This window comes from Perognathus longimembris, chromosome 1 (assembly GCF_023159225.1).
Source record: "Perognathus longimembris pacificus isolate PPM17 chromosome 1, ASM2315922v1, whole genome shotgun sequence".
NCBI lineage: Eukaryota > Metazoa > Chordata > Mammalia > Rodentia > Heteromyidae > Perognathus > Perognathus longimembris.
In genome coordinates this window covers 157,695,706-157,721,514 of record NC_063161.1, presented here as the reverse complement: position 1 = coordinate 157,721,514, position 25,809 = coordinate 157,695,706, and the positions used below count along the sequence as shown (strand labels likewise).

Genomic DNA, 25,809 nt, shown 5'->3' with positions numbered 1-25,809 from the left:
AATGGAAGTGACCCCCCCCTCCCTCCCCCTGGGGGCGGATGTGAACCAGACAGACTGCCAGTGCCTCGCTGGAGGCGGGGCTGGCGGGGAGTGGGGGCACCGGGTCACTCCCACCCCCTCCCCCACCCCAGCTGAGCTTCTAGAAGCCCAGGAAGCCTGGTGCTCCTCACAGGGGCTGGGGGCGGGGGGTGAGTTCTGAGACCAGCTTCACCTCTTTCCCACAATGTACCACGAATGCTTGGGATGTTCGGCTCACCCCCACAGTCCCACCATGGGGACAGGGCCCCCCCCCCAACAGGCCCAAGCCCTGGGAGGAGGGAAGGGGCGGGGGGGGGAGGGTCCAAGCTGCTGAGATGCCGGGTGACCTGGGACCAGGCAGCAGGCTGCCCGCCACCTGGAGCGCGGAGGACATGACGGCACACGCAGAAGCGGAGTGCACACGATGATTAGCACGTGCGTGCGCCAGACCCCCTCCCCCCTCCTTCCCAGTTCCCCTGAGTGCTACCAAGCCAGGACCCCCCTCCCCCGCCCCCCCCCCCCCCCCCCCGCTGCTGGGCTGGGCTGGCCCTGGCCAGCAACCTGGGGCTGGGGCCCCTCCACCCCTCAGCCTCCTCCCCAGCCGCCTCCCCTCCCCCACGGGCGTGGCAGCAGCCCTTGGCCGGCGCTCCTTTCACCCACGGCTGCGGTGCCAGCCAGCCAGCCCGGTGCTGGGCACACAGCAGTCTACAGGAAAGAGGGAGTGGGCCCGCCTGCCCCTCCCGCTGCCCTGGGGCTGAGCCCTTCGCCCCGGGACAGCATCGGGGCCCCACAAGGTCAGGCAGCAGGACCCCAAGCCCAGTCCCCCAGCTGACCCCCTCGCCCAGCCCTGGCCTCACCCCGGCCCCTGGCACACAGACTCCAGCGGCCTCCCTCGGAGTCCTGGCGGCCTGTGACCCCAAGCTAGGAGAGTCCTGGGCACGGAGGCCGCAGGACGGGGACTGAGCCCCGGCCCGGGCGGCCCAGGCCGGAGGTCCGTCCACTCCTGAGGCCCGGCTTCAGGAATGGAGCAGGTGCCCTTGCTGGGTGAACTAAGGGCTGGGCGGCTCTGTGCGGCCGGCTCCGGTGCCTGCCCGCTGCCACTGTGAGCCCTGACTGGCAGAGCGAGCTACACAATCTCTGCACCAAGCGCTTTCGCATAGAGCGGGCCCCGGCCACCCTGTCCCCTCGCTGGGGTGCACCCTCTGTCTCCTGGGGCGGGCGGGGGGCGGTGCAGGTGGTGAACAGCCCAGTCTGTGGGTCGCGCTGGGCCTTGGCGTGTTGCCCTGCCGTGCTGGTGTCAGGGGCGGGGCTAATGAAATGCCAGGACCTAAACGCAGCTGGCAGGGCCGGGCCTGGGGTCAGCTGATACTAAGGCAGCAAGCTCCCAGCTCACTCAAATCCCACGTCCAGTCCCGTCTCCCTCTGGGCTCCACTGGCTGGGCCCTCCAGGCCGCCCGTCCAGTGATGAAGTGAGGCCCACCACGATCCCTGTCAGTGGTGGGGAGGAGGTACTGGGGGGTCAGAGGTCATGCCTGTCTAGGCAGGGCCAAAGGGCTCAGCTGGTGATAGGGCCGGTCAGCACCCCCAGATGGTGGCAAGAGCTTGCTGAGCTCCTGCTACATTCGATATCAGAATGGATGATACATGATACATGGTCCAACAGGGCCACCTGAACAGCCCTTCTACTGGGCACTGTGGCTCACACCTGTAATCCCAGCTACTCGGGAGGCTGAGATCTGATAGCAGCCAAAGCAGGAAACTCCGTGAGACTCTTATCTGCAATTAACCAGCAGCAAAGCAGTAGAGCACTATCCATCAGCAGAAAAGCTCAGAGACAGCAGCCGGGCCTCGAGTTCAAGCCCCATGGCCAACAAATAATAATGAACAGCCGTTTTCTCAGGAGAGCCAAGTCCCCTGCCCACCTTGTTCCTGGACGGGCTGACTCATCTGGTTTCTCATGCGTCCATACAATGCTCGAATGTTCACCGTTTCCTCTCTGGTTCAAGTCATCTCTCCCCTCCAGCCTCAGAATCTAAAACAGTGGGTCCCAAAGCAGGTGAACCCCACCTTCTGTCTCCCTTGAGGACCTCAGGGGACTGTGGGTATGGGGGGGGTGTTCCTCCAGGTTGCTCTCAAAGCCAAGCACCTGCCCAGGAGTTCCCACGGCACTGAAGCCGCTGGCCTGCTCTTCAGGGAGGACCTTCCGAACTGTGTCCTTCTGTGGACCCTGAACGTCCTTGGGCAACTGAGCACAACTCTCTGGCCCTCACTTTCCTCATCTGTAAACTCCCCCCCCCCCAAGCGGTGGTCAGAAAGAAAAAGCAAGATCTTCAGCCTTCTGTTCATCCAATAATGAAGTCCTGAGCCCCCCCAACATTCATGGGCCAGACCCTGGGCTGGGTCTGAAGGCGCAACAGCGACCCAGATGGGTCCTGGTCCTCCGAGTCGCTGATGTTTCAGCCACTCAGTTGCCACTGGGTTACAGATAAAGAAGGGTTCAGGTAGACCCCAATCCGTCGTGAGGGGGCAGGAAGGGCTCCCTGGGAGAGAATGAGAAGGTTCACCCAGAAGAAAGAACAGCCTTCCACCAGGCCCAGAGGATGGGAGCCATTCTTCCAGGTGTGGCCCTATACATGTTCATCCATCCATCCATCCACTCAACCATCCTACCATCCATCCATCCACTCGACCATCATCCATCCATCCACTCGACCATCATCCATCTACACCACTCAGCCATCCACTCAAACATCCATCCATACAGCTATCCATTCACCTGTCCATCCATCCACACATCTACTCGACTCTCCATCCATCTATCCATCTTCTATCCATCTTCCATCCATCCATCCACTTTCCATCCATTCACTCAACCATACTACCATCCATCCATCCACTCCACCATACATACATACATCTGTCCATCCATCCATACATTTTCTCAACTATCCATCCATCTATCCATCTTCTATCCATCCATCCACTTGTCCATCCACAAACCATTTGACCATCTATCTGTCCATCCATCATCCATCTTCCATCCATCCATCTGTCTGTCCATCTACCCATCTACTCAACCATTCATCCATTCATCGCCCAGCTATCCATCCACTCAACCATCATCCATCTACTCCACCATTCACCCATCCACTCAAACATCCATCCATCCATTCACTCCACCATCTGTCCATCTGTCCATCTACTCGACTCTCCATCCATCTATCCATCTTCTATCCATCCATCCACTCAACCATCCTATCATCCATCCATCTATCCATCTACTCGGCTATCCATCCATCTACTCCACCATACATCCATCCCTACATCTACTTAACTATCCATCCATCTATCCATCTTCCATCCATCCATCCACTTGTCCATCCACAATCTATTTGACCATCTATCCGTCCATCCATCATCCATCTTCCACCTATCCATCTACTTGACCATCCATCCATCCATCCATTTGTCCATCCATCCACCCTTCTGCTACCAGCTGAGGCAGGCATGCTCCAGACTGAAAGCCCAGGGAGTCCCAACCATTAATAACACAGGTACCACAGCAGCGAAAGGCTTGGCAGGATGACCAGGGCCAATAATAAGGTGAATACCCAGAAGAGAGGGTGCCCCCTGGGGCTGCCTCCCTCCCCTCCACCCCAGCCCCCACCTTCCTGCTTCAGTCTGCCCTTCCCCCAGCCCTGGGAGTAGGGAGACCCTGGGCTCAGGGTCAAGACCCGCACGCAGCTCAGGCCCCAGGCCAGGCTGGCCAGTCACAAAGTCACTGCCAGTAGTGCCGAGAAATCCACCAGGAGTGGGGTCAGGGCACCCAGATGCAGAGCTGAGATGAAGAAAAAGAGCCCCCTCTGGAAGAGAGCACAAAGCCTCCCCCCCAGAGTCAGAGAGCACTAAAGGGGGGACACAACAGGTATGAGAGTGGGGAGCGGGGGGGGGGAGGGCACCAGACTGGGGAGACAGTCCTTCCCCGTCCTTCCAGTCCTAGGTGCTGGGAATCTGAGTCAGAAGCACTGAGGCCCCATGACGGAGCCCAACCGGACAGCCAGGGCCCCAGCAGGCTCCGGGTGGCTGGAACCCACGCAGCCCGGCCGGCAACCGGCAGCCGGCAATGGCGCGGGGCCCTTTAAGAGCCAGGATGGAGGCGGGGCCTGACCTGCCCCAGTGAAGGCAGGCAGTGAGTCACCTCTAGTCATGTCTGGGGGCTGGGAGCGCTGAGCTGGCTCACCACCGGGGCGGGCTGCCCCCAGGGGCTGGCACCCAGAGAGACACCGGCCCCAGGACTTTGGCCTCCAGCTCCAGGGGCCAGGCGGGGACCTTGATTGACCATGATGCAGGCCCGGGGTCCATCCCCAAGGCCTCCTCTCGGACTGCTCCTGGTGGAGTGCGGATCACTGCACCCCGCCCCCCCACCCCCAGCAGACGCCGCCAGGGGGGGGGCCCACCGCTCAGCCGCAGGCCCTCCTCCACGCGTGGGCTACCATGGGGCAGCCAGACCTGAAGACCACATTGCTCTCTGAAATACTCAGCTCCCCGGAGCAGACCCTCGCTCGAGCCCCACACTCTCCTCCCCAGATCTCTCCACACCTTCCCATCTTCTGCTCCGCCCGGAGACAGGGCCGCCACCGTCAACAAACCAGAACGCAGACCCTTCTGGACTGTTTCCTGGTGACCACGCTTCCCGGGATCGCCTCCTCCAGGAAGCCCCCCAAAGACGGGTGGGCCGCCCGCCGTTACACAGTGCAATGCCCTGTCTCGGTCCCCCCATCAGGTTTCCCACCAGACTGAGGGCCAGGGGGGGCCTTGGGGATCCACCCGGCCGGCCGGCCCGGTCCTCAGAGCCACAGGGCAAGGCAGCAGGGCTGAGCCATGGCCACTTGGTCAGTCAGGGTGGAGAGGCTGCCAGGCCGGCCTTGGCCCCCCCACGGGGCCCTGGGCCCTCAGCCTCCTTTTCCCAATAGAGCCCCCCGAACATGCACACAGAACCCCCGGCTCATGGAGCCCACAGACAGGAATCACAGCCAGGGCAGTTTTGTTTTGTTTGGGGTTTTTTTTTTTGCCCGCTGCTGTTAGTTTTAATTAAGATCGTGTTCCACTGAGGCCCGGCTAGGGCTGGTGGCTGAGTGGGCTGCGGAGCCACCGCGGGGAGCGACGACCACGGAGGGGGGGCAGGCCCCAGCATCCCGGGCCTCAGGGGGGCCCCCCAGCCTCCCCAGCGCACACCATGTATTTCTGAACAGAAGGAACGCAGCGGCTTCCCCCCACAGAGCCAAAAATAGCCTGTCTCCTGCCTTGAATGGGAAGCTTTGGTTCTTCGGGAGAGGCAGGTGCGGAGGGCTGGAAGGAGGGCCGGGCCACAGAGCTGGCAGCCGGGACGGCTCTGGTCTCCCCAGACCCGGCAGGGTGAAAAGGGCCTGGGGTCCCTAGCAGGTCTCTAGGCAGAGACCCAGAATCTTCCAGCCGGGCCAGGAGGGCCAGGAAGGAGGAAGGGGCTGGCCAGGGACGGAGAGCAAAGAGATGGATGAAAAACTCATCTTTCTCTAGCTTGCTGGTTTATATATTTGTGTGTGTTTGTGTGTTTGTTTCATGCTGGTCCTGGGGCTTGAACTCAAGGCCTAGGCATTATCCTCGAGCTTTTGTGCTCAAGGCTAGCTCTCTACCACTTAGTCACAGCTCCATTTCTGGTGTTTTGCTGGTTACCCGGAGATAAGAGTCTCAAAGACTACCCTTCCTGAACTGGCCTTGAACCCGGATCCTCAGATCTCAGCCTCCTGAGTTGCGTGAGCCCCTGGCAGCTGGCTGTCTCTGTGGCTTTGTCCTTGGTCCTGGCCAGTGGGAGTCTGCAGCCTCAGGCTGTAACTGCCCAGCCTCACCAGGCCCTGGCTGAGCCCAGGGCACCTCCCGAGGGAGTGGCCACCGGCCTGGGCTGTCCGCTGAGTGTGGGCAGGCCGGTCAGGGAGGAGCTGCCTCTCAGTCACCCCAAAACATAGTTCAGGGGTCACCCAGCCAGCCAGCAGCAAGCCTACAGGAGACACAGCTCTGCCACTTGATCCACAAAGCCACCAGGCCACAGGACTCCCTGACACGGGTGCCAGGCGCTCACGAGGGTGCTTTACGTGGACTCGGTCGGCAACCCTGAGAGGAGGGGCCGGCAGCCGCGGCCCCAAGGCCGGAAGGTGGGGGGGCAGCTCCCTCCACGCTTCTCTGGGGAAAGCAAGCAAGCGCGTGCTACTTGGGCTGGGTTAAACATTCCTCAAAGCCACATTCCTCCGCCGCCGGGGAGCTGCCCAGGGGCCTGCACCCGCCGCTCCTTCCCAGGGCCCCCATCTCCGCTGCAGACACCGCCTCCCTCCCCCCCACCCCCCCCACCCCAGGCTGCAAGGATGGCGGGACACCTTGGGGCTGAGAGGTGCAATACCCCAACTCAGATAAGGGAAGCAGCAGTGGGCACGGGGTCCCCAACCCCTCACGGCCCCCCTGTCAGCAGGAGGAGGCACACCAAAGCAACCCCAGGAGAGCACAAAGCATTATGGGTAGGCCAGGGTTACCACCTGCCCCACAGACCCGTAGGCAGCAGCTTCCTGGCCGTGCACTGCGGGCCCGTCCAAGGCTGTGCCCCGAGCCCCCCTAGACCCGTGGAGCCTGGGTCTCTCCTTTTGCCCAGCAGGCCCCTGGGCTGCACCAGAGGGTAAGAAGTCAGAGGAGCCAGCCACAGTGGCTCATACCTACGATCCTAGCGACTCCAGAGGCCGAGACCCGGAAGGTCATGGTTCAAGGCCAGCCTGGGCAGAAAAGTCTTAAAAGACTCCACTGCCTGCAAAGAGCCAAGCAAGCTCAAGCTCCTAAACTCAAACCCCAGTACAGCAAGGAGGAAAGGGAGGGAGGGAAGGAGGGAGGGAGGGAGGGAGGGAGGTCACTCAGAGCTGTTGGATAACAACAGTCCCCAGATCCCTGCATCCAAGCTCCTATCCTCGTTCCCTGGCCACCCCACTTTTCCCTTACAATTGCCCCCCACCCCCGGGCCAGACCTGCCGGAAGTCAGAGCTGAAATCGCCCCAGGTCTACAGAGCACCATGGCGCTGCAGACCATGGGTCCCGAGGTCACTGCCGGAGGACCCTACCACTGTCCAGCCACACATTCACCCCGACATCCGGGGCCCGCGGCTGCTGGGATGCCTCCACCCAGCACGGGCAGAGCCACGCCAGAGGCCGGTTCACGTCGGGAAGGGCTTGGACAACACAAAGCTCCCGACGGGCTCCCGAGGGGCGAGGAGGCCTTTGTAAGGGGGGGCACGGGGCCCAATCCTGGCCCCGCGCGCCTGGGCCAGCGCTCCAGGCACCGAGTGCCAGCCTGGTAAGCCCGGCGGGCTCAGGGCAGGGTGGGGACCGAGACCGGGCAGCCAGGCCCCCCATCCTGGCCCCGCTTCGGCCTGTGTGTGTCTCCCTCCCTCCCTCCCTCCCTCCCCGGCGCCCCACACACTTCCACACTTACAACCTGCACGCACATGCTCAGACGGGCGGCTCCCGCCCCTCACACACACACACACACACACACACACACACACGGCACCACACACACACACGGCACGGCCCATCGCTCACACGCCGCGCGTGCAAGTGGGAGTCGAGAGCCACACACGTGACCCGCCGCGCCCACCACCAGCCTGTGACGCCCACCGGGCCCCCGCTGCGCACATTCCCCTCACCCCTGCACCTCCTGTCAGCACAGGGCGGCTCACCACGGGGGGGGGGCCCCCCTCTCCCCGCCCCCCCCCCTTTCACGAGACACAGGGGCCACAGGCGACTTCCTGCCCCTCCCAGCCTCCCTGCCCCTGTCTGCAAAGCAACCCACACGAGCTTCTTGGAAGTCAGTACAAATCCACATGAACCCCAAGCACGGGCCCAGACCGCACGGAGCATGCTTAGTACCGGACACTGTGCCCGCAGCAACGGCCGCCCCCACGGATGAGCAAGGAGGCCGGGCGCCCGAGACACGCCTCCTGCTCACGCCTGCTTCAGACCTCACAGATCCCGGCTGCAGCGCCCTGACCCCGACCTGCAGGTGAGGACAGAGGCAGCCGCAAGCCCAGAACCCTCCAGAAGCTGGGCTGGCCCAGCCCCAGAGCCAAGCACACCCCTTCCCGGGACCCCGCCACACACCTGGCCCGGCGTGTGACACACACGCTCGCCATCTGACCATCTGAACGCTGTTCAGGAAGGATCATGGAGCCAGGCACCAGCGGCTCACGCCTGTCATCCGAGCTATTCAGGAAGCCGAGATCCGAGGAGTATAGTTCGAAGCCAGCCTGGGCTTAGGAAAATCTGGAAGACGCTGATCTCCAATTAACCAGCAAAATGCAGGATATAAAGCTGTTGCTCAAACACTAGCCTTGAGCAAAAATTAAGCTAAAGGACAGCTCCCAGGACCTGAGTTCAAGCCCTAGTACTACTGGTACAGAGAGAGAGAGAGAGAGAGAGAGAAAGAGAGAGAGAGGGGTGGGGGGGAAGGAAGGACACTGTGTCCCCAGAGGTAGACACTGCCCAGGACACAGTGGTTGGGAGAACCAGCTCAGGCCAGTCATCCTCCAAGCCCCTGAGCCCTGGATCCAGCACTCGGGTGCTGAGTGACTCTCTCTCCCCATTCATCAAGCCAGCAGCTCCGTGCCTAAGGCCAAAGCCACTGCCAGACCCATCCAGAAGCACAGGTGTGGGACAGCTGGCCCTGTGACCGCCCAGCAGGGCAGCCAGGTCCTCTGGGCCCCAAGGAGGACCTTCCCGGGAAGGCCCTGAGTAAGCGCTTACCAAGGGCCCGGCCCGGTGCCTGCCGGCGAGACACGCGGCCGCCCGGCCATGTCCCGCACGAAGCGCCTGGGCTTGGAGACGAGCGGCTGTCCACGATCACGCAGCCAGCCCAGGGCACAGCCAAAAACCTCGGCGCCAGAGGACTGTCCTGCCCCCCGCCGAGATCCGACCCCGATTCCAAGCTAGCCGGAAGCTGGACACAAATCTCCAACTCCCTCTGCCCTGGTAAGGAGACCTCATGCAGGCTGCGTGAACTGTGCTGTCGGGCAGCGGCCGTGGGGAGGGTGCGCCTCCAAACCCATACCGACTTCCTCCCTGCCAGGCTGCCAGCCACGTGGAGGACCAAAAGAACCACAGCCAGCCTCGCGCCGTCGGCAATCCCAGCCTCTCAGGAGGCTGAGATGCGAAGGATCCGTTTAAAGCCAGGCAGGGCAGAAAAGCCCGTGAGACACTTATTTCCTATAAACTACCAACTAAAAGTGGAGCTGTGGCTCACGCGGAAGAACTCCACCCTTGAGTGAAAAACGGAACTGACAGCACCCAGTCCAGGCGTAGCGGTGGCTCCTGCCGGTCGTCCTAGCTACTCAGAAGGCTGGGATCTGAGGATCTCGGTTTGAAGGCATCCAGGAAAGTCTGTGAGACTCTTACCTCTACTAACTACAAACGAAGACAAACATAAAGCCAAAATGGGGCTGTGGCTCAAGTGGTAGAGCGCTAGCCTTGAGCACAAAAGCTCAGGGACAGCGCCCAGGCCCAGAGTTCAAGCTCCCGGGACTCACTAAACAAACAAGCAAGCAAACCAGAAGTCTGCACTGAAGAAAGCCATACATGCCCACCAGGGCCCCAGTAGCCAACCAACCCCAGCACAGTGCAGACATCTTCACAGGAGTCGGGGGTCCTGGGCCCCTGCTTCTTGCTTGTCGTGTTACCATGGAGACCGCTCACCTCGGTGGTACTTTACAGACCTCCTGGAGAATGAGGATGTGAGCCTATATCGGATTCTAAGAATCTCTTCCAGCTCAAAGATGCTAGGATCCAAGTTAATAGCAACCAAAGAAATGAACTGGAAACAGTGAGCTGCTTTTCTTCCCATGAAGTTGGCAGTAATTAAGAAAATAATAATACCCAGTGCTGACAGGAAGGCAGGCAAGTGGGCGCTCCCTCATCCCCGTCTGCTAGAGAGATAAAGGAGAACATCCATTCTGGGCAGCAGCAATTCTGCCATTTTTTAATCAAGAGCCTTTTAAGATGGCCGTGGTAGTGCACACCTGTAATGCAACCCCAAGGGAAGCAGACGCAGGAGCAGCATGAGTTTGAGGCCAGCCTGTGGCTGGCTATGCCTAGCTACTCAAGAGGCTGAGCCCTGAGCGCTCTGTTCAAAGCCAGCCCAGCACAGACAAATCCCAGAGACGGTTATCTCTAGTTAACCAGCGAAACGCCGGAAGTGGAGGCATGGCTCAAGCGGTCTATCACTTAAGCAAAAAAGCTCCGGGACAACACCAAGGCCCTGAGTTCAAGCCTCCAGGACTGGCATGCACACACACACACACACACACACACACACACACACACACACGGGTTAAGGGGCGATGAAATGATCGAGTACTTAATACACGTGTATGGAAATAAACGAATAAAACCTGCTTAAAAAAATTGTTCAAAAGGAGGGGCTGGGGAGTCTAAGAGTACTAGAGGGACTGAATCTGATTGACATACATTATATGCATGTATGGAAAGGTTTCCTAATTGTAAGAAAGACAAAAACGAGGTGGGAAGGGGAGACAAGAACGAGAGAGAGAGAGCGCGAGAAAGAGGGCGAATTCGATTAAAGCATATCACACTCATGTATGGAAATAGCGCAGTGAGAACCTCCTACCGTACAATTAATATGTGCTAATAAAATATGTAAGGAACCGCGAGGCTGAGAGCAAGAGGCTCAGGGGCAGATCGGGCAGGAGAATTCTCAATCCACAGCTGGACAAAGTGCTGTTTGCCTGCTGTCCCCAACGATGTGGGAGGCTGAGATCGGAGGAGGGCAGTTCGAGGACAGCCAGGGGAGGAGAAAGGTCCAAGAGACTCCCCACCTCCAGCAGGGAAGCTGACTGAGGCGGCGTGTGCCCGCCATGAGCCCAGGAACGGCAGGAAGCCTACAAGTAGGTGAGTTGGGGTTCAGAAGCATGCAGGCCTGGTAATGAGATCTTGTCCTAAAAGTAACCAGTGAAAACCAGGGCTGGAGATGTGACTCAAGTGGTAGAGCACCAACCTACCAAGTAGGGGGCTCTGAGTTCAAAACCCAGTACTGTCCCCCTAAAGGGGAAAACAAGCTTGTTTTCTGTAAGGAAAGATACATACAAAGACTTAAAATGTAGATGTTCCTTCCGGCAGTACTGCTGGTGGGGGGGGGGGGGGCGGGGCAAGCAACCACACTGCTCAATGACCCAATGACAAGGGTGGAGATGATAGAACTTGTAGGATGCGCCACTTTTAAAAAGCAGGTTTTGGGGGAAAGTTACCCATTAGGCTTTTGTTGTGGTTGGTTTTGTTTTGTTTTTTGTTTTTTTTTCTTCGCTGGTTCTGGGCTTGGACTTGGGGCCTGGGCGCTGTCCTTCAGCTTTCTTGCTCGAGGCTAGCGCTCTGCCACTTGAGCCACAGCGCCACTTCCGGCTTCCTTGGTAGTTTAGTGGAGGTAAGAGTCTCATGGACTTTCCTGTCTGGGCGGGCTTCGAACTGCTGTCTCAGGAGCTCAGCTTTCAGAGCAGCTCGGCTTACAGGTGTGGGCCACCACTCGGTTGTGTGCTTTTTTTTCGTAAGGAAATAAAAGGCAGAGAGTGGCAAGTCTACAAGGTAACAAAGGCAGCAGGGTGAGCCCCTCTGCACTTCCCTCCTGGTGGCCCGGCTCCTGGGCCCCGCCTCTGCACCCCGAGCTGCAGCCGGGAGCTCCCCGAAGCCAGTGACAGGCAGGGTCCCCACAGCTGGAACAGGGCGGGGGCAGGAGGAACTGGCAGCTCCCCCTCCCCCCAGGCAGCGGCCAAGGGAGGGCAGCGGTCCAGGTCCTGTCGGACTCGGGCTCCATGCACAGCCAAGCACTCCTTGTGTCCCCCCAATTCCTCCCTGCCTGGCCACGGGGGGAGGGGGGTGGGCCCTTGCTTGTCCCTTGCTCCGGGTTGGGCACCATCCTGCTATCTGTGGTAGACAGAATGGAGGGCAGGGGCAATGCTGAGGGAACAGTCCATAGCAAGGGGTCCCCCGGGTCCCAGGACCACCCCGAACTGGAATGACCCAAGAATGCACCGAAGACCCTTAGCCCCCTCGGCCTGCTCGGGCCGTGGGGTGCCCAGCACCATCTTGAACATGGGGAGGAGGCAGGAGAGAGAGACTCAAGGTTGGCTGACAAGGTCAAGGCCAAGCTGAATGGCCTAAGAGTGAAACGAGGCGGCAGAGGGTCCCTGGGGAGGGCTGGCAAGCATGTGGGGCGCAGCTCCGGAGGACCAAGGCTTTGTCGGGGGGCCCGCTGGCTGGGGCCGGGCGTCAGAGGCCTTCACAGTGCTCAGACCCGCAGAGGGGACCCGAGCCTCAGCCACGGGCGCTGCCGGGCACTGCCGGGCGGCGGGCCCCGTGCCCCCCGCGGTCAGGAAGGGCATCGCTCTGCATCTCTCCCTGAAGGCTGGATCCGGTGGCGGCGGGGTCAGGGCCACGAAAGCGAGCACAAGTGGAGGGAGCGGAGGCTGCCGGCACAGGAACGAACCCGGGCGCCCACCTTTCCATGCCTTCCGTGCCAGGGATCAAGAGTCCCCAAGAAAAGCCATCTGCAGAGATGGGACATCTGCCCACAAAATGTATTTAGCGTTGGTTCAAGCCAGGCTAGTGCTGCACGCCTGTAACCCTGGCTATTCTGGAGGCTGAGGTCCAAGGATCACGGCTCGAAGACAGCCCTGACAAGAAGGTCCATGTGATTCTTATCTCCGATTAACCAACAAGAGGCCAGAAGGGGAGCTGTGGCTCAACGTGGTAGAGGCATGAGTCAAAGAGCTCAGGGATAGTGCCAAGGCCCTGAGTTCAAGCCCAAGGACTGACACATACGAAAAGACGGACTCAAGTGGAAGGGCTGGGGTGAGGCTCAGCAGCAGAGCGCTTCCCAGGTGCCACGTTCTGTGTGTGTTTGAGTGTATATCTCAAAGCATGGATATCCACGGTGCCCAAGCGGGAGGCGAGGTCCGGCTGGGCGGGGAGCTGGCCTGTCTGCAGCCTGGCCTCGCCCACAAGCGGGAAGAGCCTGAGCCAGAACTCAAAGACCCTGGCGAGGAGCTGGGCGCCTCCTACCTACCAGGGGGCTGAGAGCTGAGGATCATGGTTTGAAGCCAGCCTAGGAAGACCAATTTGAGACACTCTTAATCTCCAATTAACCACCAAACAACAACAACAACAAAAACCACACCCCAAAAACCAAAAAGCTGGAAGTGTGTGTGTATCTCGATGGATAGTTTTTTCACTCAAGGGTGATGCTCTAAGAGACAGGGCATAGGCCCTGAGTTCAAGCCCCAGCACACACACACACACACACACACACACACACACACACACACACACACGCCTGTCCATGTTGAGCACTGCTCTGGAAATCCTGGCTGGCTGGGAGCACGGTTCTTGCTAAGCTGCTGCTGCTGGACGGACTGAAGCACGGGGCAGCTCTGGGCAGCAATCCCTAAACACGCTCATCTGCAGAGGAGGGGAAACGCTCCGGACTACGAAGCCCTGACACGGCAGGGACTGAGCCAGGCTGAGTTCAGGTGTTTCTCGTGTGGCCCACAGCGGTGGCCTGAAGACATGTCCTGTTTACACACATGCGTGTACAAATGCACACGTACACCAACGTGTGCGTACAGACACATGGACACACAGGCAGCAGAATCACCACCAAGAAACAGAGCCTGCCCAGGTGTTGGTGGCTCACTTCTAGAATCCCCTAGCTACTCAGGCGGCTGAGGTCTGAGGATTGCCGTTTGAAGCCAGTCCAGGCAGGAAAATCTGTTAGACTGTTATTCCCAATCACCGCCCCAAAAAGCCAGAAGTGAAGCAGTGGCTCAAGTGGCAGAGAACCCAGACCCTAAATTTAAGCCCCGGGATTGGCACAAAAACAAAAAAGAACCATAGCCAGCCGTGCGGGACCTCCTCTGGGCCTGTCGCTCTTGCGGTCAGCTGACAAGAAGCATGGAACCCCACCATCTGCTACAACCGCAGCCCTTCAACCGGGGCTCCCCAGAACCAAGTTCTGCATGGCCCGTGCTCGTCAAAGACGCAAACCCCTGGGCTCAAGCCCAGACCTAAAGATCAAGAAGCCGAGGGAGGCCCAAGTGCCTTGGGACTTCACAAGATCTCCAGGAAGGACATGGTGACACTTGAGGGTGTTTCTGAGTGTTCTTCTCTTGACCCCTTACACCGAGTTCCTGCAGAACGAAGAGAAGACGACTCCACATCCCAGCAGGGGGAGGGAAGCCCAGCCGGGGCCTGACAGGCTACTATTCTCTTTGCTTTCCCCGGGGGGACATTTTTTTTCATTCAATGAACATCTGTGGGCACTACGGGCCTACAGCAAAAGAGAGAGCTGGTAGCCACACAGACAGACGGGCCCCGCTTCCAGGAGGCTGGCATCGCAGAGCGACAGACCCAAGAGGGGTAAGAGAGCCCTCCTCTCTCCCCACCCCTAAGAAAAGCTGCCACAGAGAAAAGCCCCCAGCCTAACTGTCCGCAGACCAGAACAGTTCTGTGTCCCCAAGGCCTTCAGAAATCGCCCAGCCTCAGCGCCAAGGGCCAGTTCCTAATGGCGCTGGGGGGGGGGGTGCGAGGGCTCAACTTCTCCCAAAGTGCTCAGGTCAGCCCCAGAGAGCCACTGCTGGATCAAAGGACGGGCCACCCCATCCCCACCCTCAGCCCGAGCTAAGGAAAGGACCACAGCTCCCCGTGTGAGCTCCCAGCTCCGTCTCTGTCTTTCTCTCTCTCTCTCTCTGGGCATGGCTTTACAGCAATGGACCTGGGTCCACTCGCAGCAGTTCTGCCTGGAGATCAGCCATGGCACCCTGGGCAAACCACCTCAGTTTCCTCATCTCAAAGTGGGGCTGGTGCCAGGCTGCTAGTGTGGAGCCCGTGTGTTAATGAGGCAAAGCGCATGACCCTCCATTACCAGAGCACCTGGCCTCCCTCAGCCCCACCAGGAGGCTCCCTCCCCTTCCAGGACTCATGGGGTGGGGTGGGGTGGGGGGCCGGGGCAGCCCATGCCCCCCTCCCTGGAGAAGCCCCGGAGGTCCCACCCCGCAGGCAGCTGCTGCGGTCACCCGACCACATCTGGACTGAGCTTCCAAGAGCCCAGCGAATCTCCCGAAATAATGGCCAGATTGGAAAGGGCACCGAGCCGGCAGGCAGCTTCTGGACAATTCCCCAGGACGAGGGCCAGCACCGGGGCGCCGGCAGGGCAGGAAAGCCCCCTCTGCCCCAACCACGCAGGCGGAGAGGGTAATAGAGGCAGATGGACTTGACCAGCCCTGCAAAGGTGCCCCAAAAGATGGAGTGGGGGGTGGCGGACTGCAGAGCCGCCGCGCACAGCGGCTCCGAGCTGCTTTCCCGGCCAGAGTCGACTGAGCCCGCGGGCGCCCGTGTCCAGCCTGGACTTCCAGCCCCAACCCGGGCCCTGGCCCGCCACCAGGCCACGCCACGCGGCCAGGCCGGGGCGCCCCATCCGCTGCCCTTCACCCCGGGGGTGCTGGGGTGGGGGGGACCCCGCCGGGGGAGAGCCGGCCGCAGGGGAGGAGTTGCGAAGTTGGGCCATCATGGAAACCGGAAGTGGTCCTCCTTCCAGGGGGGCCCCCCCAACGCCCGGCCGGTGCGCCCCTGCGGACGGGCGCCTCCCGCTGCGCCCAGAGGCGAGCAGGGGCCACGGAGCCGCGAATCCTGCCCGCCCCGGGGCCCCGGGCCCTGCGGTCCCGGCTGGGCCTCTCCCCCCCCCCCCCCCCGCCGCCCAGCAGGGCCCCCCACGCGCCCCGGGGCTGCGGACCTCGGGCGGGCGGGCGGGGGCGGGGAGGGAGGGGAGAACAATAGGGCCAGGTGTGGGGTCGGGGCGCCGCCCGGAGCCGCCGAGGGCCCGGGGAGGGATGCCGGGGCGCGGGGCGCCGGCGGTGGGGGAGGGGAGGGGCGCCGGGGTCGCGGGGCGCCCGGCCGTGGGGGAGGGGAGGGACCCCGGGGTCGCGGGGTGCCGCCCCGGCGCGCACTCACAGTAGGTTTTCCGGGTCAGCTCCTCCACCACCTCGGGCTTCAGCTTGCTGTTGGATTTCCCCATCCTCGGTGCCCGCGGCCCCCGCCCCGGGCCGGACCCGGCTGGGGCGCCCGGCGGGAGCGGCTGGGCCGGGGCTGGGCCGGGGCGGGGGGCGGAGGCCGGCGGGAGCCGAGCGGGCCGGGCGCGGGGCCCCGGGCCGCGCCTTTGTCTCGTGCGCCCGCACGGGCCCGGGCGCTGCGGGGCTCGGGGGGAGGGGGGGCGGGGGGAACCCGGGGCGCGGCTCCGGCCCGGGGCGCTGCGGGGCCGCCGCCGCCGCCGCTCGGTAGCCGCGGTCGTCCCTGGTTACCGGGCTGCGCGGCACACGCTCGCTGCCGCTGCGCCGCCGCCGCCCTGCGCTCCCCGCCTCCCGCCTCCCGCCCGCACCCGGCGCCAGGGGTGGACCCGGAGCCGCCGCTCAGCGCCACCCCCCCCCGCCCCCCCCCCGCACTCCGCCCGCGCCCCGCGCCCCTCTCCTCCGTGCGCCCCCGGCGGGGACCGCCCGTCCCCTCCAACCCACCCCTGGCCTCGGGGCGGGTCGGACCTGCATCAGGCCAAGGCCCCTCTAGCGAAATTCCTTCCCTCCTTCCCTCACCCATTCACGCATTCATTCATTCATTCATTCGTTCGTTCCCCACGGATTTGCCGGGCACTGTGGTGCCAAGCTGGGGCCGGCCCTGAGTGCTGACCGGCACAGTTGCCCTGGGCGCCAACCCACGGGGGAGGGAGGGGGGGTCAGGCCCCGGACCCCAGGGGGGTGGCCCTCCGTATCCAGGACTCCAGGCGGGGGTGCTCAATGATCTGAGGTCAGAGGCCGGGGGTGACGGCTGTGCAAGGGGCCTGGGGCCCAGGTCCCCTCCCCGGGAGCCAGTCTCGCTCCCCAGGGCACAGGCCAGGCCAGGCGGCTGAGGCCTGCTGTCCCCGTTCCCTGGGCCCGGTGGCAGTGCCTGCCCGGGCTGGAGCTGCAGACCCTGATACCTGTGAGTGGCTGGGGAGGGAAGCCCAAGAAAGGAAGCCCAACCTGGCCTTCCCTGGCCACCCCTGCAGAAATGCCAGCACGTTCTTCCAGCTAGGAACAGGCCACGGGCAGGGCCTTGCTCCCTACCTTTTCATTGTGGGACTTCAGGGGCTAGAGGAAGGCCAAGGGAGGCCCCAGCAGGGTACCAGTGCCCTTTAGCCCTCCAAATGCACGCCCCGGTGCCCGTGCTTCCCCACACCCTGCCCAGGCCAGGCCCAGAGGCTGGCAGGGACAGGAGGAAACAGGGCTGGGCCCTTGGCTGGAGGGAGCCGCTTTACACTTGGCCCAGGAGGTCCCCATGTGAGGACCAGTGCGGAAAGGCATGGCTCAGCGCTGCAGCCTAGCCCAGCATGTAGGACCTGGTGGCATGGTAGACCCCGGGGGCCAGAACCAGAGCCCTGCAGAAAACCAGGTGCTGAGCCCAGCGCTGGCTGGCGGCTACTCAGAAGGCTGGGATCTGAGGATTCAGGTTCAAAGCCAGCCTGGGCAGAAATGTCCGAGTCCCCTATCTCCAATGAGCCACTGTGGTTCAAGGGTCAGAGTTCCAGCCTTGAGCAGAAAAAGCCAAGGGACAGCACCCAGGCCCTGAGTTCAAGCCCCGGTACTGGCACCAAAGACAAGACAGGAATGAAGAAACCCAGGTGCTGACCCACAAGCCTTTGTGTGCCAGGCACTGGGCAGGCCCCCTGGGGGCTCTGGTGAGGACGGGAGAGGTCACAGGCAGGCAGAGGACCCCGTGTCCTCCTCACCCCCCTGGTAACAGACTATGCTGAGGATGGCTGTGTGAGCAACATCCTGAGGCAGGGAGGAAGGGAGGGGAAGGAAGATGGGCCAGGCCGGGTCGCACACAGCCCAGAAGGAACCAGGCCAGGCCACATACTGTGTGTGTGTGTGTGTGTGTGTGTGTGTGTGTGCATGAGTGATAGAGAAGAGGTTTAAGCTGGTGGCTCACGCCTGCGATCCTAGCTACTCAGGAGGCTGAGATCCGAGGATCGCAATTTGAAGCCAGTCAGCCAGACAAATCCATGAACCATCAACCGGCACAAAGCCAGAGGCAGAGGTGTGACGCAAGTGGTAGAGCACAAGCCTTGAGCAAAAAAGCCAAGTGACAGCAGGAGGCTGAGTTCAAGCTCTGTGGTGGCACTAATACTATTACTAATAATATGCTGGGAAGGTGGCTTAGCAGTAGAGCACTTGCCTACCATGTATGAAGCTCTGGGTTCGATTCCTCAGCACCACATACACAGAAAAAGCCAGAAGTGGCGCTGTGGCTCAAGTGGTAGAGTGCTAGCCTTGAGCAAAAGCAGCTCAGGGACAGAGCTTAGGCCCTGAGTTCAAGCCCCAGGACTGGCAAAATAATAATATTTATTCGAAGTCCGGTTTCCTAATCGTGAAGACCTCCCCCAGGCCCTGCCTCTGAACAGCTGGATTAAGTTCCTCCTCTTAACCTCTCCCAGGGGATTAATTTTAATGCAGGAACCCCGGGGACACTGGAGCCACAGGACTGGGGGAGGGAGGCGGAGGCAGGAGGGGAGGGGAGGGGGAGCCCAGGGCTCTGCCCCTTGGCTGCTGAGTGACAGGCCCAGCACCTGTTCCAAGTGGCTGTGGAAAAGGGGGAGGGGGAGGGAGGGACTGGCAGGGCCAGCTCAGCATGGCAGGGATGGGGGACAGGCAGAGCACTGGGTAGACCGCCACATCCCCTGTGGGGTCCCCAGCGCTCCCCAGCTGTCCCTCCCAACATCTCAGTCTATGAACCCCATGCCTTATGGAGGTACCTCAAACTCACCAGGCCCCAAAGGTAATGGGCCACTGTGGCCTCACTCCCACAATATCATCTCCTCTCGACTCTTTCTTCCTCTGGGCAAACGGGCCTTCTCATACCCAAAGCCCCCAGATTGTTCTAGCAATCTAAAACCCTGCTCCTTTAGTTTTACAGTATTTCATGTGATTTTTGGGAAGGCTCACCTATTCTCCAAGCCACTCAGGAAGCAGACATTGGGAGGCTCAAAGTTCGAGGTCAGCCTAGGCAAAAAAGTTTGTGAGACTCCATTCGCACCAACAAGCCCAGTGTGGCCGTGCAACTGTCGCCCTAGATACAGGGGAGGTGGAGGTATGACATCAGCCCTGGGCAAAAACGGAGGTCCAGCCAGGCACCAGCGGCTCACATCTGTAATCCTAGTTGTGCAGGAGGCTGAGATCTGAGGATCACAATCCAAAGCCAGATAGGGCAGAGAAGTCCCCGAGACTCTTTTTTTTTTTTTGCCAGTCCTGGGCCTTGGACTCAGGGCCTGAGCACTGTCCCTGGCTTCTTTTTGCTCAAGGCTAGCACTCTGCCACTTGAGCCACAGCGCCACTTCTGGCCGTTTTCTGTATATGTGGTGCTGGGGAATCGAACCCAGGGCCTCATGTATACGAGGCAAGCACTCTTGCCACTAGGCCATATCCCCAGCCCACTCCCCGAGACTCTTATCACCAGTGAACCACCAGAAAACCAGAAGTGGTGCTGTGGCTCAAGTGGTAGAGCGCTAGGCTTAAGCTGAAGAACTCAGGGACGGTGCCCAGGCCTAGAGTTCAAGCCCCACGACCAACCAAAAAAAAAAAAAAAAAAGCACAAAAAGCTCAGGAACGGAGTTCAAACCCTAGGACCAGCAAAAGAAGGAGGAGGAGGAAAGAAAGAAAAAGTGCTGTCTATACACAATGAACTATTACACAGCCAGAAAGAAAGAAAGAAACCTTACCATTTGCAGCAACATGGCTAGAACTAGAACGAACGTGAAGTGGGGCACAGAAAGGTGTGACACGCACCTATGACAACTAAAAACAGCTGATCTCAGCTGAGTGCTGCAATCTTAACTACTCAGGCATCTGAGAGCCAGAGGATTGAGGTTCAGAGCTTGGCCAGGCAGAAAAGTCCACCAGATTCCATCTCCAATTAACTAGCAAAAAGCCAGGCTTGGAGGTGTGGTTCAGCAATAGAACACCAGCTGGGCATGCTTGAGGCCCCGGGTTCCAACCCAGGTGTTATTTGGCAGAAGAGAGTGCAAATGTGGCCACCAGAAGTCGTGGAGAAGGCTGGATACCGGTATTAGAAGCCAGGAGTGCGGCTCAGGGGTAGAGCACCTGCCTAGCACACTAAGCCCGTGAGCTCCCTCCCAATCGTGTGTGTGGTGGGGGAGGGGATCTGAAGAATTACTTCTACGTAATTTACATTATTTGTGTGCGCGTGCCAGTTTTGGAGCTTGAACTCGGGCCTGGGTGCTGTCCCTGAGCTTTTATCTTTTAACTCAAGGCAAGAGCTCTGCCACGTGAGTCACAGCCTCACTTCTGGCTCTTTGGTGGTTAGCTGAAGATAAGAGCCTCGTGGACTTTCCTTCCCTGGGCTGGCTTCAAACCACGATCCTCAGCTCTCAGCCTCCTGAGTAGCTAGGATGACAGGTGCGAGCCACGGAGCCCCGCTATTCATGTTAATATACCTTCCAAAGAGCTAGAGGGAATGCTCTAAGGTGTCCAAGCACAAGAATCAAATGCTTAACCTTGGGGAGCTGATTAGCACACATTGTAACTCTGCAATGATCACATTGTATCTCACAGATTAACTTCGAAAGTCTGGGGCCCTGACAAAGAGTTACTATCGGGGCAGGGGGGAATGAGGGAGGAGGTAACAAACAGTACAAGAAATGTATCCAATGCCTAACCTATGAAACTGTAACCTCTCTGTACATCAGTTTGACAATAAAAATTAAAAAAAAGTTACTAGCCTTAGTGCTGGGGTGGGGGTGCGGCTCTGTGGGGAGTCTTCCTGGCAAGTGTGTGGCCTGGAAGGGGGTCCCCTCCCTTGTCAGAGGGGCTGTGGTGGGCGTGGCTTGGCTGACCGGCTGAGTCTGCTCCATGTGACCCCACAGTTCCAGGCTAGGAATTTACTGACGGGCACAAATGCAGACCTCAAAGACATCACGGAAGCCTGGGCACCCATGGGCTCAGGCCTGTCATCCTAGCTATTCAGGAGGCTGAGATCTGAGCCTCTTTGTTTGGTAATCCAGTCTGTGAGACTCTTATCTCCAGTTAGTCACCAAAAAGATGCAAGTGGACCTGTGGCTCCAGTGGCAAAGCGCCAGCTAGCCCTGGACACAAAAGCTCAGGGACAGATTCCAGGGACAGTGCTCAGGCCCTGAGTTCAAGCCCCAGTACTGGCACACAGATACACAGGCACACATGGACACACAAAGGCAGGAATCTGTGGGGGACTTGGCTGGCAGGGCTAGGGGGGGGAGGGGTAGGGGGGAGGGGATCCGCAGGTGGTCATTACAGGACAGCAGGCAGGACACAGCTCTGGCTTGCTGCCTCCGGCCCACTCTTCCCCGCTAGGGAGCAAAGGCAGCGGTGGTGAGAACTGGCAGGCAGCTGTGGACGTGTGCAGAGGCTGGAGAGTGGCCGGGGAGGGACAGGGCCCAGAAAGCCTGGGAACATGGGGGGAGTGTCCGCAGGCTGCCTTTGTGGGGCCTGGAGCTGTGTCTTCTGCCCTTCACTTTCTTTTTTTTTTTTTTGCCAGTCCTGGGGCTTGGACTCAGGGCCTGAGCACTGTCCCTGGCTTCTTTTTGCTCAAGGCTAGCACTCTGCCACTTGAGTCACAGCGCCACTTCTGGCCGTTTTCTGTATATGTGGTGCTGGGGAATCGAACCTGGGGCTTTATGCATGCGAGGCGAGCACTCTTCCACTAGGCCATATTCCCAGCAACCCCCCCCCCCCCCCCGGGGCTGGCTTTGAACGACGGTCCTCAGATCTCGGTCTCCTGAGTAGCTACATTCCTCTGTGCAGCTCCTGACAGACGGTGGTGTGAGTTGGCAACTGGAGGTCAGGCCCAGAGAGGAGGCTAAGGACACCTGTCACCAACTTGTCCCCGCCCACCCACCAGCCAGAGGTTGAGCTTTGGCTTCTACCCAGCCGACCGAGGCGGGCAGGATCATGGATGCCCAGAAGGGCCAAGGCCAGGGCAACCAGGACCTCCCCTCCCCGCCCCCCCCATCCCCAGCCTTCTTCACAATTCTAAGTCACCAGGGTGTGGGACGCTCGGAAGTGCCTCCCCAGGGCCGGAGAGAGCCATCACACGGAGGAAAGCATGGCTAGAACTCAGCATGGCCACCGGCCGGTGGGCTTTCTAGGGTCTGGAGGCCGAGGGCAGGCAGAGGACGGCTTTGGCCCCCTTGTGCTCTGTGCTGGGATGGGGGTCAGGGCCCCTTTGGGACAGGCTTTCTAAGTCCCATGGGGCTGCCTACCCAGATTTTTTTTTTTTTTTTCTGTGCTGATGTCACATTTGTACTCAGGGCTTCTCGGCTTGCTTGCTCAGCTGGTGCTCTACCACTTGAGCCATGTCTCCAGCCTGGCTTTTAGCTGGCAAATTTTGGAGATGGCGTCTCTTCTGCCTAGGCTGGCCTCAGATCAAGATCCTCTGGTTCTCATCCCTCTAAGTGGCTAGGAGCTCGAGTTACTAGGCACCGGGCTTTGCTTCAGCATTGTATGGGGAGCCCTCCACGGGTGATGTTAGGCCCTGGGAAAGTCCCTCAGCCTCCCCAGTGCAGTCACATTATCTGCTGAAACACTCCACCGGCACAGAAGCCTGACCCACTGGCTAAAGGGAATGTATTGACTGCCTCTGCCTCCAGGCAAGATTAGATCCAGGACTCACCGACAATCGGCTGGGCTGTTCTCTCTCCGCTTCTGCTTCCGTGGTGTTGAGACCATTCCCATTAAGGTCCTCAACCTGGCTACAAGCAGCTGCTGAGCGTCCTGCTTGGTGTTCAAGTCCTGCTGAGAGTGACCACTGCCTCCTAGCTAAGACCCGAGGGCCAAGCTCATTGGTTCAGATTGGCTTGAATGGAATTGTTCTTGTGCTGGTACCAGAGTTGAACTCAGGGCCTGGACACTGTCCCTGAGCTTTTTTGTTCAAGGTTGGCACTGTACCACTTGAGCCACAGATCCACTTTGGGCTTTTTGGTGGTTCATTGGACATAAGTCTCATACACTTTCCTGTCGGGGCTGGATTTGAACACGATCCTCAACTCTCAGCCCCCTGAGTAGCTAGGATGACAGGCGTGAGTCAGTGGTGTCTGGCCTGTCTCTTATTTTTAAACATATACCGCATACTCCATACCCTTCCACTTCTTGGGGGGTCGGGTGTCCTGGGGACCAAAGCCATGACCTGTACAGGCCAGGCAAACATCCCACCACTGGGCTACACCCAGGTCCGTCCCCCCCCCGTCCTACTCCCGGTTTCAGGATATCCAGAGTGGTGCAATAGTCACAAATTCTGCATTTTAATCACACAACCTAAGATGCTCAAACTCCTGAGCTTTCATCCCTCCCCCAGCCCAGACATCATTGAATCCACTTTCTGTCTCTCTAGAGCTGTCTACTGGGAACTTCCATGCACGCAACAGGGCTGGTGAAGAGTGGGGAACAAGGCTCGGGCCACTGGACGGAGATGGAGGAGGTGGAACTTGACCCTTCTTTCCTCAGTGCAAGGTGCCATGCATGCGGCAGCACTGTCTATTTTATCCCTTCATTGGTGAGTATTATCTCAGGGTATGACACACCCAACTTTACTTATCCGTCTTCAATTAGATGTTATGGTTTGGATAAAAAGAAAACAAAACCCTCAAACTAGGTGCCAGTGGCTCACACCTGTAATACTAAGAGGCTGAGTCTTGAAGATCTCAGTTCAAAACACACCAAGGAACGAAAATCCGTAAGACTTATCTCCAACTAACCAGCCCAAAGCTGCAAGTGGAACAGTGGCTCAGGTGCCAGAGCACTGGCCTTGAACAAAAAAAAAAGTTCAAGGAGCTTGCCTAGGCCCTGAGTTCAAGCTTCAGTTCTGGCACAGACAGACAGACAAAAAAACAAGGGCCTCAGAATTTCACATGTTGAAGGCTTGGTCCCCAGTTGGGGGTGTTAAGGGAGAGGTGACTGTATCCTAAGGGTGCTAACCTAACCCCATCAGTGGATTAATCCACTGAGGAGCTCATAGGTAATGATGGGAGGACTACTGGGTGAGCTTTCAAAGCATATGGTCTCCTCTCTTCTTCCCTCCTTCCTTCTTTCTCTCCATTTGGTTCCTGGTTGCCAGGAGGTGAGCATCTCACCACAGGCCCAGAAACAACAAGAGTCAAAATTAATTCTCCTCGTCCTCTCAGCTGTCTTGCCACAGCAATAAAAAGTGGACTAGAAACCACACATTTGGGCGGTTTCCAGTTTTTATTTTTTGCCAGTCCTGGGGCTTGGACTCGGGGCCTGAGCACTGTCCCTGGCTTCTTCTTGCTCGAGGCGAGCACTCTGCCACTTGAGCCACAGCGCCACTTGTGGCTTTTTCTATGTGTGTGGGGTGCTGAGGAATCGAACCCAGGGCTTCATGTACACACAGCAAGCACTTTACCACTGGGCCATATTCCCAGCCCCCCAGTTTTGTTTTGTTTTTAAATAGGAAAAAGGTCCCTTAAAAAATGCTAAGGCGTGTTAGACTGAGGTTGCGTCGCCGTGGAGGCTGTTAGACCGAGATGTCATGGCCATTTCTGCGTACATGTGCTTGTGTAGTGCTTTCCTTCCCCGAGGCTGCGTGCCAAGAGAGCTCCACTCCCCACAGAAACTGCTAGACCGCATTTCCAACCAGCACTGTTCCAGCCTTCCCATCTCTGCAGGTGCCGCCGCCCTCCCGGTGGGTGTGAAGCGGTCTCTCACTGGGGTCTCGCTTACATTCTCTGCCCACAAGGCTGGTGAGCATCCTGCCTGCACTCGCTGGCCATCTGTATCTAGTAGAGATGCCTACTCAAGTGCACGGGGGGGGGGGGGGGGGGGGGAAAGGGCGGTCTGGGAAATGCAGGCATCTACGTGCAAAAGGATAAAGGTGGGCTTTAATCACATGGTATATCAAGAACAGCTCAAGCTGGGCTCCGGCGGTTCACACCTGTGAGCCAAACTACTCAGGAGGCTGAGGTTTGAGGACCCAAGTTGGAAGCCAGCCTTTTCTCCAATTAACCACACACACACACACACACACACACACACACACACACACACACACAAAGCTGGAAGTGGCGCTGTGGCTGAAGTGGTAGGGTGCTAGCCTTCAGCACAAGGAGCTCAGGGACAGCGCCGAGGCCCTGACTTCCAAGCCCAGAAATGGCCAAAAAACAAACTACAAAAAAAAAAAAGCAAAACAAAACCCCAAACTCAAAGGACTTAAGTGAAACATAAAGACACAAAACTCTTAAAAACAGAAAACAAAGTTGCATAATCTCAGGTTTGACAATCGTCCGGGAGCATGGTGATGTACATCTCTAATCTCAGCGTCCGGAAGGCTGAGAGGCAGGAGGACTGAAGGCTCGTGATGCCAGCCTCCTGGGTAGCTGGGACTACAGAAACCAGAGCCCGGCTCTCGTTCTTGAAATACTTGAATTCTTACCAAATCCAGTTTATTTTCCCTTTGGCTGCTTGTGTTAGGCATCATGTCAAGAGGGCTTCAAGACGATTCTGCTTTCTGCTAAGAGTCTGACATTTGAGCACTTACATTTAGGCAATCATTATTTTCGATCTATATGTTTACACTTAGGCAGGTACCATGCCCTCTCGACTTCTGTAGTTTTGTAATACGTTTGGAAATTGGGAA

The 25,809-nt window shown here is 59.2% G+C and overlaps 1 protein-coding gene across 2 annotated transcripts in view; it reads right to left on the bottom strand.

The window, feature by feature from the left end:
• The window catches only part of Ncs1 (neuronal calcium sensor 1), a 34,752-nt gene extending 18,329 nt beyond the window's left edge, over nucleotides 1-16,423 (bottom strand). Inside the window, exon 1 of one of the 2 annotated variants that reach the window (XM_048344987.1) lies at nucleotides 16,096-16,423. In XM_048344987.1, coding sequence (XP_048200944.1) covers nucleotides 16,096-16,159 — 64 coding nt within the window. In that variant the 5' untranslated portion in view covers nucleotides 16,160-16,423. The remainder of the gene's footprint in view (nucleotides 1-16,095) is intronic. The other variant, XM_048344977.1, reaches the window with a different exon arrangement.
• Nucleotides 16,424-25,809: the final 9,386 nt, after the last annotated feature.